Below are 13,711 nucleotides of genomic sequence, written 5' to 3' on the forward strand. Positions count from 1 at the left end.
GCCTGTTTCCCACCCGAATACAGCTTGGATGTCTTCAAGTCCAACATAAACAAATTCCTAATAAACCGCCCCCTTAACTAATCCAATTTATCAAATCTCCATTACTAACGATTACTACAATATTATCCCATTGATTACTGTACACGCAATAACCCTCATCCTCGAGTGGCTTCCGGGCTTTGATAAATGGTGACTCCCATGTAAAAAAAGACATAGGAGTGCCTATATTAGAAGTTATTCCCATGAACTCGAGTAACATCGGGTACAAATAAACATATATTTTTTTACTTCTAGGTGGTTCAAATATCGGAAGCCGATTACAACACATTGATTAAAGATGGTGTTGACCCCTCATCCGTTATGAAAGAATATTTAAATTTGGAAGAAGGGGAGAGTTTGTCGAACTGGACGAGTGCTGCGCCTCCAAAAGCCGTCGTGACAAAAATTCGAACTAAGAGCGGACAGATAATTGAAAAGACAATTCTCGTGTCCGCTGAAGATTACGACAAACTCAAACAGGCTGGAACTGATGCTTCCCTGATCCTCGGTCAGTATATTTCAAAAGGGGAAGGCAATATTGAATCCTGGGAGAAGAGTTCTAAACCCTCGATGAAAATGGTGAAGACGACCGTGCGAACCAAGAGTGGGCGTCTGCTGAAGAAGGAGGTACTAATGGACGAAGAGGAATATCAGAATTTCTTGGAGTCCGGGGAGAACCCCGGATTTCTGAAGAGGTTTATAGATTTGAAGGAAGGGGAGGAAATCGAGGGCTGCCAAAGAGATGACTCTGTTTATTCAATATCATCGGACGAGGAAAACTTCAAAACTGGTAAGTTTGCTATTAACAAAGGGTTTTTTTTATGGCATATCAATCCTAAAGCCAAATATCTATTGTAACCAATTAATTCTAAATGATAAATTGAAAACAAGTTATTTTTTATCAATATTAGGAGGATGGAAATTGTGGGTTAATACCTTTTCGAATAGTATTACTATATATTTCACCACAGTAAGAGATTTTATTAGTATAGTTGTACCCTGATGACACATCCCTTATTTACTAACATCATATTGACCTTCTCAACATTGTAGACTACCTCAATAGAATTGAACACATTGTTTTCTTTACCTCAAAACTAGAAACTAACAACGTCCTTGTATAGGTGAAATCGAACCCAAGACGCCTAGTTACAAGACCGGGGAGGTCTTGGCGTCATGGCCCATAGAAGTAGACTCGCGCGCTGACATGAGAGGCGAGAACGGGCTACTTAAACAAGACATTCACGGCAACGAGGGTGCTCTCAAATATACGTCGTCTTGCCGACACTTTACATGGCGTCGCCGATACAGGAAACCTGCTACAAGCAACATTGGAATATGGACGGACAAACACAGCAGACAATACTTCAATGGATCCTCGAGTTACAGCAAGAAAATATCGCCCTGCGAAGAGACGGGGAACAGCCAAACAAGCAAATATCTGGTACGGGGAATCACAGAAAATCTACTAAACATAAAAGGCGTGATATTCGCTAAAATAAGTAGAATCGCGGGAAACACGTCAAATTATATATGTATCAAAAATACATCAGATTTCTGCCTGTCCGAGTCAACCCTAAAAGATCTTGGTCTGGTAACAGAGAACTTTCCAGACTCAACTTCACACAGCAGAACGTTACAACTAGTGACGGCGGAAAGGCACCATGTGGGTGTCCACAAAGAACTAATGTCCTACCTAAGCTGGACAGTATTCCTTTTGCCATTACGGAAAAAAACAGACCCCGATGGGACGAAGAAGCATTCTGAGTCCAGTGTATGCCCACATCAACGGCTGCAGGCGATGCAAGGAGAACCCACGGACATCACGTTCATTTCGAGGGCCAAACCCTCAGCTGCCCACACCCCAATCCCGGTCCCACATTGAAAGAAAAGAGTCAAGGAGGACATCGATCGAGGCGTGGCATCATAGAACCTGTACCAGTGGGTACACCTATAACATGGTGCTCCAGAATGGTGGTTGCACCGAAAAAGGACGGGTCATCGAGGCATACGGTGAACCTATAAAAGCTCAACGCCGCTACTCTACGAGAAACCCATCATACACCGTCTCCTTTCAACCAGGCATCGCTGGTTCCTGTGAAATCTAGAAAAACCGTCTTGGATGCATGGAATGGCTATCATAGCCTAACCCTCTCCCCATCGGCAAGAGATGCAACTACCCTCATCGCGGAATGGGGTAGATACCGTTATCTTCGGGCACCACAAGGATTCCAAGTGTCAAGAGACGCATATACACGCAGGTTCGACAATATAACTGTAGATATGCCGAAGAAAACAAGATCTATAGACGACACGATACTATGGGATGATTCTATTGAAACATCATTTTGGCATACTATGGAGTACATAAATAACTGCAGCAAATATGGTATCATATGCAACCCCTAGAAATTTCACTTTGCAGAAAAAAAGGTGAAAATTGCCGGGTTCTTGATAACGGAAGACGGGATAAAACCCACCAAAAAATGACTGAAGCAATACGGAATTTTCCGACGCCAAAAAATATAACTGACATAAGAGCCTGGTTTGGAATGGTAAACCAGGTAGCCTACGCTTTTTGTCAGTATTTACGAAAAATTATGTATTTACGAAAAATAAAAATTATGTATTTGCGAAAAATAATGACCCGTTCCGGGAGCTGCAGAAGACAAAAAATCGAAAGTTCTACTGAGACAGCACACTCGATCGAATCTTAGAAGAGTCGAAAAGAAGGATCACAGAAGAGATCGAGAACGGTGTAAAAACGTTCGAAGTGAACAGACCAACTTGTTTGTCGACGGACTTCAATGGGACAGGCTTGAGATACTTTCTTTTTCAGAAGCACTGCAACTGTGCCACTGAATTGGACTGAAGTGTGGTGAGAACGGCATATCTACAGTTATATTGTCGAACCTGCGTGTGAGAACCACTGGAGATTAGTCTTGGCTGGCTCCCGATTCACTAATGACGCAGAGTCCCGATACGCACCAGTTGAAAGAGTGGCATTGGCATTAGTCTACGGACTGGAATCATGCCAGATATTCATTTTGGGATGCCTAGAGCTGTTAGTCATTGTGGACCATTAGCCCTTGGTGAAGATCTTCTCGAACAAATCCCTGAAGGACATAAAGAACCCAATACTATTCAACTTCAAAGAACGATCCTTGAAATTTCATCCCTAGCAAACTCAATGCGGCACCAGGTTGTACATCGAGATGCCCAGTAACGTGAAGCAAACGAAAAGGAAATCGCACAAACCATGGATAGTGCCATAAGAGCATCATTTAACTCCACCTTAGGATCCCAAATTAAGGGTAATAACATGGGACAGGATTGTGGCTTCAACTGCTACTGACGAGGAATGCTGTATCCTCGCTGAATTCATACAAGATGGTTTCCCTAAATCTCGGCACGAACTGCCGAAGACAATTCACCGGTTTTGGCATATGAAAGAGGAGTTATATTGCTTGGAAGGAGTTACGATAATAGAAAATAAAATTCTCATACCCAGAAAACTACGTGAAGAGGTACTGGAATCGCCCCATTCGGTGCATCAGTGCGTGAATAGAATGTTGGCAAACGTCAGACCCGGGCCCAGTGCACAGTATGCAATGTTATGGCTCCGTCACAACTCAGGGAACCCCTAATACCGCCATCGAACCCCGAGTTCCCATTTCAGAAGGCGGTGACGGACTTTTTCGATTTACGAAGGAAGAACTACCTAGTATATGCAGATAGATACACCGGATGGGTAGAAGGCGCTTTGATGTTGTCCGGGAATGCCAAAGCCACATGTGACGCCCTACGAAACTGGTTCTGCACGTACGGCGTCCCGGAGAAACTGTCAACCGACGGCGGATCACTATTTGACTCCAGTGTATATAATCGGTTCCTAGATAATTGGGGCATAAGGAAACGAACATCATCGGCATATTACCCTCAAAGCAACGGGAGAGCAGAATTGGCCGTTAAAACGGCTAAAAGGTTACTTATTGATAACACGGACAGTTGCGGTTGCCTATGCCATGACCGGGCAGCTAGGCCCCTACTGACGCATCGCAACACCTCGTTACAAGACCTACATATGTTTCCAGCGATGATGCTCTATGGTCGCGTGATAAAGGACCATCTTCTAGTGCTCCAGAACCGATATCAAATCCATAAACGATAGAGAGAAATCAGTCATTATAGGAAAACAGCGATGGCAAAAAACACTTACGGAATGAAAGGGAATACAATCGTAAAAGACAGACAACCTAACAGGGCCCGAAATATCGGGAGAATGGTCCACCACGGGTACTAATCAGCACTATCCGACACTCTGCCAGAACAGATGGAGGTGGATGACACAGCATCCCCTGGGATGATGGAGGTTGAGGAAGACGAACGAGTGCGTCGTAGCAGAAGGATAACGCGACCACCTAGGAACATATCCCCACAGGCATGGGTCACGTCGCACGACTACTCCAAGTTCTCAAAACATTGGACCACAACGCGAGTATCTTGTGGCCCCGGAAGGGGGGGGGGCGTGTGGAGGTGGAATCGAACCCAAGACGTCCAGTTACAAGACCGGAGTGATCTTGGCATCACACCCCCATAGAAGTAGACTCGCCCGCTTACATGAGAGGCGAGAGCGGACTACTTAAGCAAGATATTCACGGCAACGAGAGTTCTTTCAAATATGTCGACTTTAGTCCTTAATTTTTTTTTTTACCTTCCACAACACTTCAAATGGCTCTAACTACTCAGTATACAAAATACAAAAATAAAAATGACTTTATACACCATAGCAACGAAATAAAATCTGAATTGATCATTGGTTGGTTCTGCAGAGTTCTCAGAATTTGCAATCTTACATATCTGCACAGTGAAGAAACTTACATCGATCTTTGAATTATCCCCACCGTTTCATTCACAATTCCAAACGCAAAGTTTTCAATATACTCAACAAAAAATACAGACCAACACTCCGACGACCTACAAGACCTTGTACTCTCTCGAGGTAAATACCCCCCGAAAAACCAACAAGCAGCAAAATCCCACCCCTACACAGTAGAGATCCCTAGATGTAAGAAGGCCTTCTACTCTAATAGTTTCTTTCCTAGAACTGCTGGACTTTAGAACTCCCTTCTAGGTTTCTGTTTTCCCAACTTAACTGACATGCAGAAGTTCAAGAGTAATATGAAGAGACATCTTGCTGCTCAACTCCCTATATAGTATCCTTGCAACGTATGGCCTCGATAGTAAAAAAGACGAAATTAAACATTTCTGATGACTACAGTAATCGATCGATCGATTTGATTGAAAAAAAAAGGTCGATTTCACTGATTTCGATGACAATAAAAGTATGGAAGGGTCAAACATTTGTTTATCTTTATTCAATCCCGGAAAACGTCGGGTTTCCCTGCTAATATTTGATATTTATATTAAATTTAATCCATAGTTAATCGGCACAAATTAAGTACAATTTACTTCAGAGATTCTTAAGTTTGCATGTACAGTTTAAAAGACAAGATTAAAAAGGATATTTCATGGTTTAGTTAGGTTCAATGAAGAAAAATAGAGGCACGTCAAATGGAATAAAAACACTACATAGAATTCTCCTTACAGCAATTCCATCAAAGCAAATAACACCGACAAGATCAATAAAAATAAATCTTATACAATTCTCCCCATTAGCTCCATTTCTGGCTTGTTACAGCACAAAATATTCAAACTCGATATAAAAATAGCGACCTTAACTTCCAAACATTTAAATGTCTACTTAACACCAAACCCTGTCCCCCAGCCCTACCTCCTCTAAGGATACTTCTTCCTAACCCGGCGCCTATAAAATTAAAAAAAAACATCATATTCTATATCAGCGAGATAGCGTCTATAAAATAATCGAAATGTGTCCGATTTTCTAGATGGGCGAGACGGTGCGCGAGCCTTTCCTAGTCTCACACAAAAACACATGTTCACATTTCAAGCTATATTACTTGTCATATACATACGCGCACACAAACATACGCGCCCACGTCCACACAAGTACATATATTCACGTTCGCGTACATACACTCACATTCACGCGCATATACACACACGCTAACGTACACACATGTACTCACACACGCGCACACGTACGCACACAGATGGACGACGTCACTTTCTTTCAATGGAAATCCACACATGCGCAAAAGACCAGCGGAAACGACTATAAAAGGAAGAGACAGGCTGTTTCCAACCCTTTCATTTAGGACCAGCTTTCGAGCTGGTCGGTCTACGGACCGACCGCGTACCTCATGCCATTTGCTACTATGTGGGGTGAAAAGCTAACAGACCGTACGTACACATTCACACTCTTTCTCTCTCTATCTACTACTGGTCCCTGAGAACACCTTCGCGTAGCTGACTGCTAACTGACGTCAACCCTCTATCATTTCCGTTGTCTACATGATGGACTGCCATTTCTCGTTCTATTACATTACCCACTTCTCTTCCCACGCGCGAACAAACGATAGTGACCCGAACTTGAGATAAACACACATTTCCTTTTCTTTCTACAACGCCAGTCCCGCAACAAACGATGGTTACACCCGCGTGGATATGAACACGTGTTATATCTAAAACATTCCTTCTTTCAACAGTAAATAAACGACGTTTATCTTATCCATCAATTGAGTTTTTGTTTCCTTCAATTCCATTCGTTTCATTATTTTCTTGTAGCGAGTTAGGGTATTATTATATCCTGGTCCGCAACAACGGTTAGGAATACTAGATCATGTATTTACGAACATAAAAGGACTACAAACAGAATAATCTCACTAATGCCTTTGCTTTGGTCATACACAGAATAATTGTAACCAAATTACAAGGGGAGATAATAACTTCCGGTGCATACGACTCTCCATTCAGCCTTCAAAAAGATGTGCAGTCTAAGCAACAATAATAAATGCAGGTTCTGTAGCACTGAGGTTGAGAGTGTGGGCCACCTGATTTCTGGTTGCAAAATCCAACTTGGAGATGGTTATTATACAGATCGCCATAACGGAGTTTGCAAATACCTTCACTGGAAGATATGTAAGAAACTCAACATTCAGTGTAGTAAAAAAAATCCTGGGAACATATACCCGAACGAACAGTTGGGAATGACAACTACACTATTCACTATGATACCCAATGATACAGGGCTTAACAGAGCTGAGAGGGAAAAGATAACAAAGTATCAAGGACTTATGTATGATATGAAACGAAATTGGAAATTAAAAGACGTTTCAATTATACCAGTCATCATAGGAGCAACTGGGCTTATGAAAAAGAACTTTAAAAAGTACATAGCAAGCATACCCGGTGAACCAAGTGCAAGTGAAATACAAACGATTGCACTGAAAGGGACGGCTAGAATCCTGAAAAGATCTCTTGGTTGGACTCACTAAAATAGGGGTAAATGTCAGACATCTGGTTGGATGTCCCATCCCCTAGAAGAAAAAGTTTAAGAAAAATGAAAAAAAAAAAAAAAGAGACAACCCTTTTAAACTTCTTCTTTCTTATCTTTTCTCTTTGTGTTCTCAACAATGTTTTTTTTTGTTTTTGTTTGTTTGTTTTGTTTCTTTCATGTTTATAAAGGACCATCTTCCAGTGCTCCAGGACCGATATCAAATCCATAAACGATGGAGAGAAATCAGTCTTTATAGGAAAACAGCGATGGCAAAAAACACTTACGGAATATACATATTTAAAAAAAAAACTTTGAATGGCCATACGTAAACAAATACAGTATCGGCCATAATATAAGGAACGGAAAAAAAATTACAATTATTCATGTATATCTCTCAATATGCGTTTGTTAAGTATATCTCTCAATATGCGTTTGTTAATTAAAAAGGTTAAAAACAAAGAAATCGAACTTACAAGGGGAGATAATAATTTCCGGTGAAATGTCCAGTAAATAAAACGTTTAGTAAGTCGTTATTTGTATTTTAAACTAAATGTTTTACCGTGGTTTATTTTATCATTATTATTTTATTTATTTATTTTTTTGTTACGCCGCAAGTACATGGAAAGTGTTCTTATCCTTCTCGCTTCATCATTTAATGTTCCAATCCCCTTAACCATCTTATAAGAATCGCAATCAAACAATGTAATATATGTCCTCACTTCGCTATCAAAACAAACTCCGGCTAAGTACTACAGATTTTTATCACTGTATCCGGATCTTCCTTTTTCCTTTTTTCCTTTTTCAAATGAATGTCTTTTCACACGCGCTGTATATTTTCAAATAGCTACATTACACATTAAAACATCCCGTTTTGCACCTTTTTTTTTTCGTTATGTTTTTCTCAATAAATTTCAAATCTCCATTTTTTTTTTTTCGCAGTCAATCCTTCGTTTTATATTTCTTGTACACACGTACACATACACATATAAATATACATGGATAAATTTAAATTCTACGACATTTCACGTTCTCTTGATTATCTGACATGAACAGGCAAAGTTAGATGCGTGTAACTTTCAAGGGTTCCTGACATTAAAACAATCCAAAATACACATTTAACATATTTTATTTTTACTGAAAGATTTTGTACAGTTTCATTATACAAGAATCTTTGCTATCTTTTTTTTTTACAGCAAAATCAGGTCAAATTGTATTGGGAAAAGACGGCGGTCTTTACGAAGTCATCAAAGACCCACTTACTGGAAAGACCTATAAAAAGTAAGTAGAGAAATTATAAGATGAATTAAAGAATTCAACCAGGCACAACTTTTCATTTTCAAATTCGTATCTATCTATCTATCTATCTATCTATCTATCTATCTATCTATCTGTCTATCTATCTGTCTATCTATCTATCTATCTATCTATCTATCTATCTGTCTGTCTGTCTGTCTGTCTATCTATCTATCTATCTATCTGTCTGTCTGTCTGTCTGTCTGTCTGTCTATCTATCTATCTATCTATCTATCTATCTATCTATCTATCTGTTTGACTTTGACTAAAGTTAACACTTTTATACAACCTAACACGACAAGTGCATTTGAGAAGTTTTATCACCGCCCAAGCAGAAAAGCCCAGACTATAAAATGAACTGTGGATTCTTTTATAAGACAGGGGCGCGTTCGAAATGAATGTTACTTTTTAGAGCATAATTGGACCATGATACTTGATTTTTTTTGTGCACTGCAATGGGGGTGGTCTTCAACTAGAGCAGACGATCAATCGATTTGACTAAAAAAAAAAAATGGATAATTTCACTGATTTCGATGACAGTAAAAGTATGGGAGGGTAGAAAATTTGTTGATCATCATTCAATCCCGGAAAACATCGGGTTTCCCTGCTAGTATTTAATATTTATATTAAATTTAATCCATAGTTAATCGACACAAATTAAACACAGAAATTCTTAAGTTTGCATGTAAAGTTTAAAAGAAAACAAGATTCAAAAAGATATTTCAAGGTGTAGTTAGGTTCAATGAAGGAAAATAGAGGCACGTAAAATCCAAGGTAATGAAGATATAATCCAGACTAAAGCGAGAGTTTTTTGTTTTTTTTATTGTTTATATAAAATATCCTTTTTAATCTTGGCTTCTTTTAAACTTTTCATGCAAACCTTTAAGTTTTCAATCTATGTGTTAAATAACAAAGTTTATGACTGCCTATAAATAGTATTTTGCTATTTTAACATTTCCTCTGATAAGATGAGCCATTTATTCAAAATTCGTGGATTAAAAAAAAAAATTAAATTTTTGCATTCTTTGTCCAATAATAAATTGTCGTAAATCGAATGTGTTCCACAGGTCCAAATTCTCTATATATAAAGTTTCAAAGTTTTTTAAAAAATACTTATATGGACTTTAAGTTTACAGCATTATATAAACTGTAATCTGAGAGTATTTCAAAATTTTAGTTAATATATATATATATATATTGTGTGTGTGTGTGTGTGTGTGTGTGTGTGTGTGTGTGTGTGTGCATTTGTGTATATATGTGTGCATTCCCAAACTCGTAAAGCTGTCCCACAACATTTTCATATCCACAAACTGTTTTATTTCTTTTCTTTCAGGAAGGTGCGACCTGATGCTCGGTCGGACTACGACAGCGGATTCGTGAGCCCTACCAAGGCCCGTTTGGTGGTCAGGGATGGGAAACTTGTGGAGGAAAACTCGGACGAACGTTTCCGCCGGAAGAAAGGAATGCGCAACGCCGAGAGCGGGGACGAGAGCGACTTCAGCTACCGCAGTCTGATCAGCGGCGGCGGTACCCGTCACGTGAAGCGTCGTCGGCGTCGGGTGGACGGCACTCGCGATGATAGCGAATCGTATCACAGCAGCGACGACGAGGAGGGCGAGGCACGACGAAGGGTCAGACGAAGACAACGGAAACACGGAGCTGACAGTGATCACAGTTATTACAGGTGATTGGGCGTTTTGTTTTTATTCATCTTTTCCTGAAACAGATAAATCGGGTTTGTTTTACTGTACACATAGAATCGAAAAAGTTGTCAAAAACAAATATATATAACAAATAAATGTTATCAAATGCAAGATAAGTTACTTTTCTAACAAACTGGATAATTTGTTAGTGTTTTTATTTAATGTAATATGTCTATTCAGCTCGAAAAAACCTAGCGTTTACCGATATATTGGAAAATTTAAAATGGCGCCGGACTCTCTGCTGAATACGGTAAGTTTGGGAAAATGAGTTAAAAATAAAGAACTATACAAATACTGCTAGAAACTCGCACAATATGTTACTGTGACATAGGCTGACATATATTCGGTGGGGTTTTAATAGTATTTTGTATAGTTTTTTTTTTTTATTTTTAACACATTTTTCCGAACTTACCGTGTATCGGTAAACACTGTACGTTTTTCGAGCTAAATAAACACGTTAATTTAAATAAAAAACACTAAAAACATATCCAGTTTGGTAGAAAAGTAACCTATCTTGCCTTTGATAACATTTATTTGTTATATATTTGTTTTTTGACAACTTTTTCGAGTCTATGTCTATTGTAATACAAGCCCGATAAATGAAATTTATCTCACCCGCACTAATAAGGGCGGTGATTTTAAGTTGTGACATCAAATATCCAAGTTCGTTCTTCCTGCTTTATGCTATCAATGGCCATATGTAAACAAATATGTCGATTTTTAATAACCGGCAGACTGGTGGCTTCTATTATCTTTTTCTGCTATTTTCCTTTTTTCTTTCTTTCTTTCTTTATTTATTTCCTTCTTTCTTCACCTTTTTCTTCTTTGGAGTAAAACTTATAAAGAATTTCTTACGAGCTGTTTACAGGATATGAATAAAGGGGTTTTCTCAAGTATAGCTTTCGATTCACCAGTTAAAATGATTCAAAACTACTTTCGATTTTTTAGAAACGTACATGCATGACGTATTATTGGAAAGGTTTTCGAATTGCCGCGATAGCTTGCGCAGGTTTTCATCTTTATTAACGGAACGTAATTAGGCGGATTATTTATAACGCCATTCTTAATATAGGTGTGTCCCGTCCTTCATAGGTCAGCAAGGTATCTTAGTGTGGAAGGATCCGTCAATCGAATTGCTGGTCTTAATTTTGCGATCGGGTTGATATGCCGCCGTTTCGTCGATCTGTCGTGCTAGAAGGAAAGCAATTTCATGCACACAAAAGAAAAAGAAAAACAACTCGGTGCTCTATTCTACTAATAAAATTCAAGATAAGATATACAAATATATAGTTATATACAATTGTCCGTTGTTCAACGTTGATTTTGACAGACTCCGCTGAGTCAAAATAGGTTAGTTTCTCTCAGTATCGAGAGGGGTGTGGCGACTCTTCAACTGTGCCCGATTCTTCAAACTTCAGCACAACTGCCGGTTTCGACTCTGTGACCCGTTCATATACCGAGGGAAGGGGCGAGACCGGGGCCGTTTCCTGGACCATTCGTATCAAGTTACGTCACCCCCTCCTAGGGGATGTTCTCTCTTCCCTGTGTGCACCTGTGGTTCTGCAAGCGCTCTAATGCCCTAAAAAGGTCACTCCCGCGATCTCTGGGTCGCGGGTATTGTACTCAAACTATAAACATCCTTAGTCTCGAACTCTGAGTCATTCCATTTTCGGAGCACAATTTACAAAAATAAATAAATAAATAAAAATGATATTGTTAACGATTTTCATAACAATGAAAATCACAATCCAATCTTTCTCTCAGCAAGGTCTTTTGCCGTCGCTCGGGCACACCAACGATAATTAAAGAATGAAAAGAAATCATATCTGCCCAGCTTCTCCAGCATTTCGGGAGTCTTGACCTCCCCCTGTGGGGAGTCCAATCGCCCCCTGGGACGGTCACGTCACATACGGAGGGAGAGGTGATTTTTGTAATTTCCTGTACTTTCACTTAACAATTTAATAAACAAAACAAATCGTACAATTGAATTTAACTCGCAAATACCATTAAAGCATATGAATATGTATTGTGCCTATGGGTAGAGCACAGTAGTAGTAGTAGTAGCAGTAGTAGTAGTAGTAGTAGTAGTAGTAGTAGTAGTATGAAAATATATTCATGGCATGTAAGCTACACAAATACTTTTTTTTTTATTCCCGAAGAATGTTGCATTGTGATGATTAACTTTGGCCTTCGGGACAAGATCAAAGTGTAGTATCTCTCTTCAGATGCTGCACTTCAATTTCTTGTTCTCTGTCAGTGGAGGAGAAATCCTTCACGACTGAGACAATTTTTATTTTTGTTCCTTTTCTCCACATTAAAAAACGACCCTGGTGTCTAACTCTGTCCCGTGGGGAGGCATTGTAAATAGAAACTTTGGAATCAAACATGAAGGTTTCTGTGTATTTGACTTGCCTTTAATATATTTTCATACTTATCACACCGGCTCCGTCAGATCACCGTAGTTAAGCAACGATGAGCCTGGTCAGTATCAGATGGGTGACTATTTGGGACTTCCAGGTGCTTTATGTGCTCTCCTCGCATCTCGGAATTGTTTCCAGTTGTCCTGAACTCAACCTTGCCACTGGACTCAAACAGTACCGGTTCAGGAGAGGTGTGGTTGAGGATTGCGCAACCCTCACAATTACACGCCCAGCTGCCCCTACAGAGGGTATCCTTTGTCTTTCGAGACTGAACGGAGGCATCGACTCGTGTATGATAATAAAAAGGTAAAAAATCCGACGATATGAATTTAAAATGGAAATAAAGAAACAAAATGATTGATGATTTGTCTTTTCAGTGGGTTTTATTCAACCAACTGTTTTCAAATGTGAAGTATATCCCTTCAGCTTCCAGTTAGTGTCGGATATTCAGAATAGAAATATGGATCGTTTTGTCACCTTATTGTAGTTATTCCATTCGTGAATTAATTGTAGGCCGTTTTTTTATTGTGGGATAATATAGTTCAGTTTTCAGATAATAATAGTTCATCAGGAGAGAATAATGACTGTTTTGGAGCCACCTCTCGACAGCTTTTTATGCGTCCCGTCCCATTCACTGGTGTGAGGTTAACATTATCTTAATTGCAAGTGAACTGACTGTTCAAATCAATAAAAAATGGACGTTTAATAATGAAGTGGTTTCTATTTCGGATAACGTCTCACGTGTCAAATTTAAAGTTTTAGAATAGGAACAATTATTCCCATAATAAAACATTATAGCTTGGCAAACACAAATACCACATATACATTCATTATAA

General features: G+C 39.3%; 1 protein-coding gene across 1 annotated transcript in view; it reads left to right on the plus strand.

Moving 5' to 3' along the window:
- The window catches only part of LOC145240304 (uncharacterized), a 243,164-nt gene that overhangs the window by 115,626 nt on the left and 113,827 nt on the right, over positions 1–13,711 (plus strand). The window contains exons 10-12 of the mRNA XM_080103886.1: positions 295–829; positions 8,653–8,737; positions 10,086–10,436. Coding sequence (XP_079960012.1) covers positions 295–829; positions 8,653–8,737; positions 10,086–10,436 — 971 coding nt within the window. The remainder of the gene's footprint in view (positions 1–294; positions 830–8,652; positions 8,738–10,085; positions 10,437–13,711) is intronic.

Source organism: Euprymna scolopes, chromosome 19, assembly GCF_053919585.1.
Source record: "Euprymna scolopes isolate OS-2025 chromosome 19, ASM5391958v1, whole genome shotgun sequence".
Taxonomy (NCBI): domain Eukaryota; kingdom Metazoa; phylum Mollusca; class Cephalopoda; order Sepiida; family Sepiolidae; genus Euprymna; species Euprymna scolopes.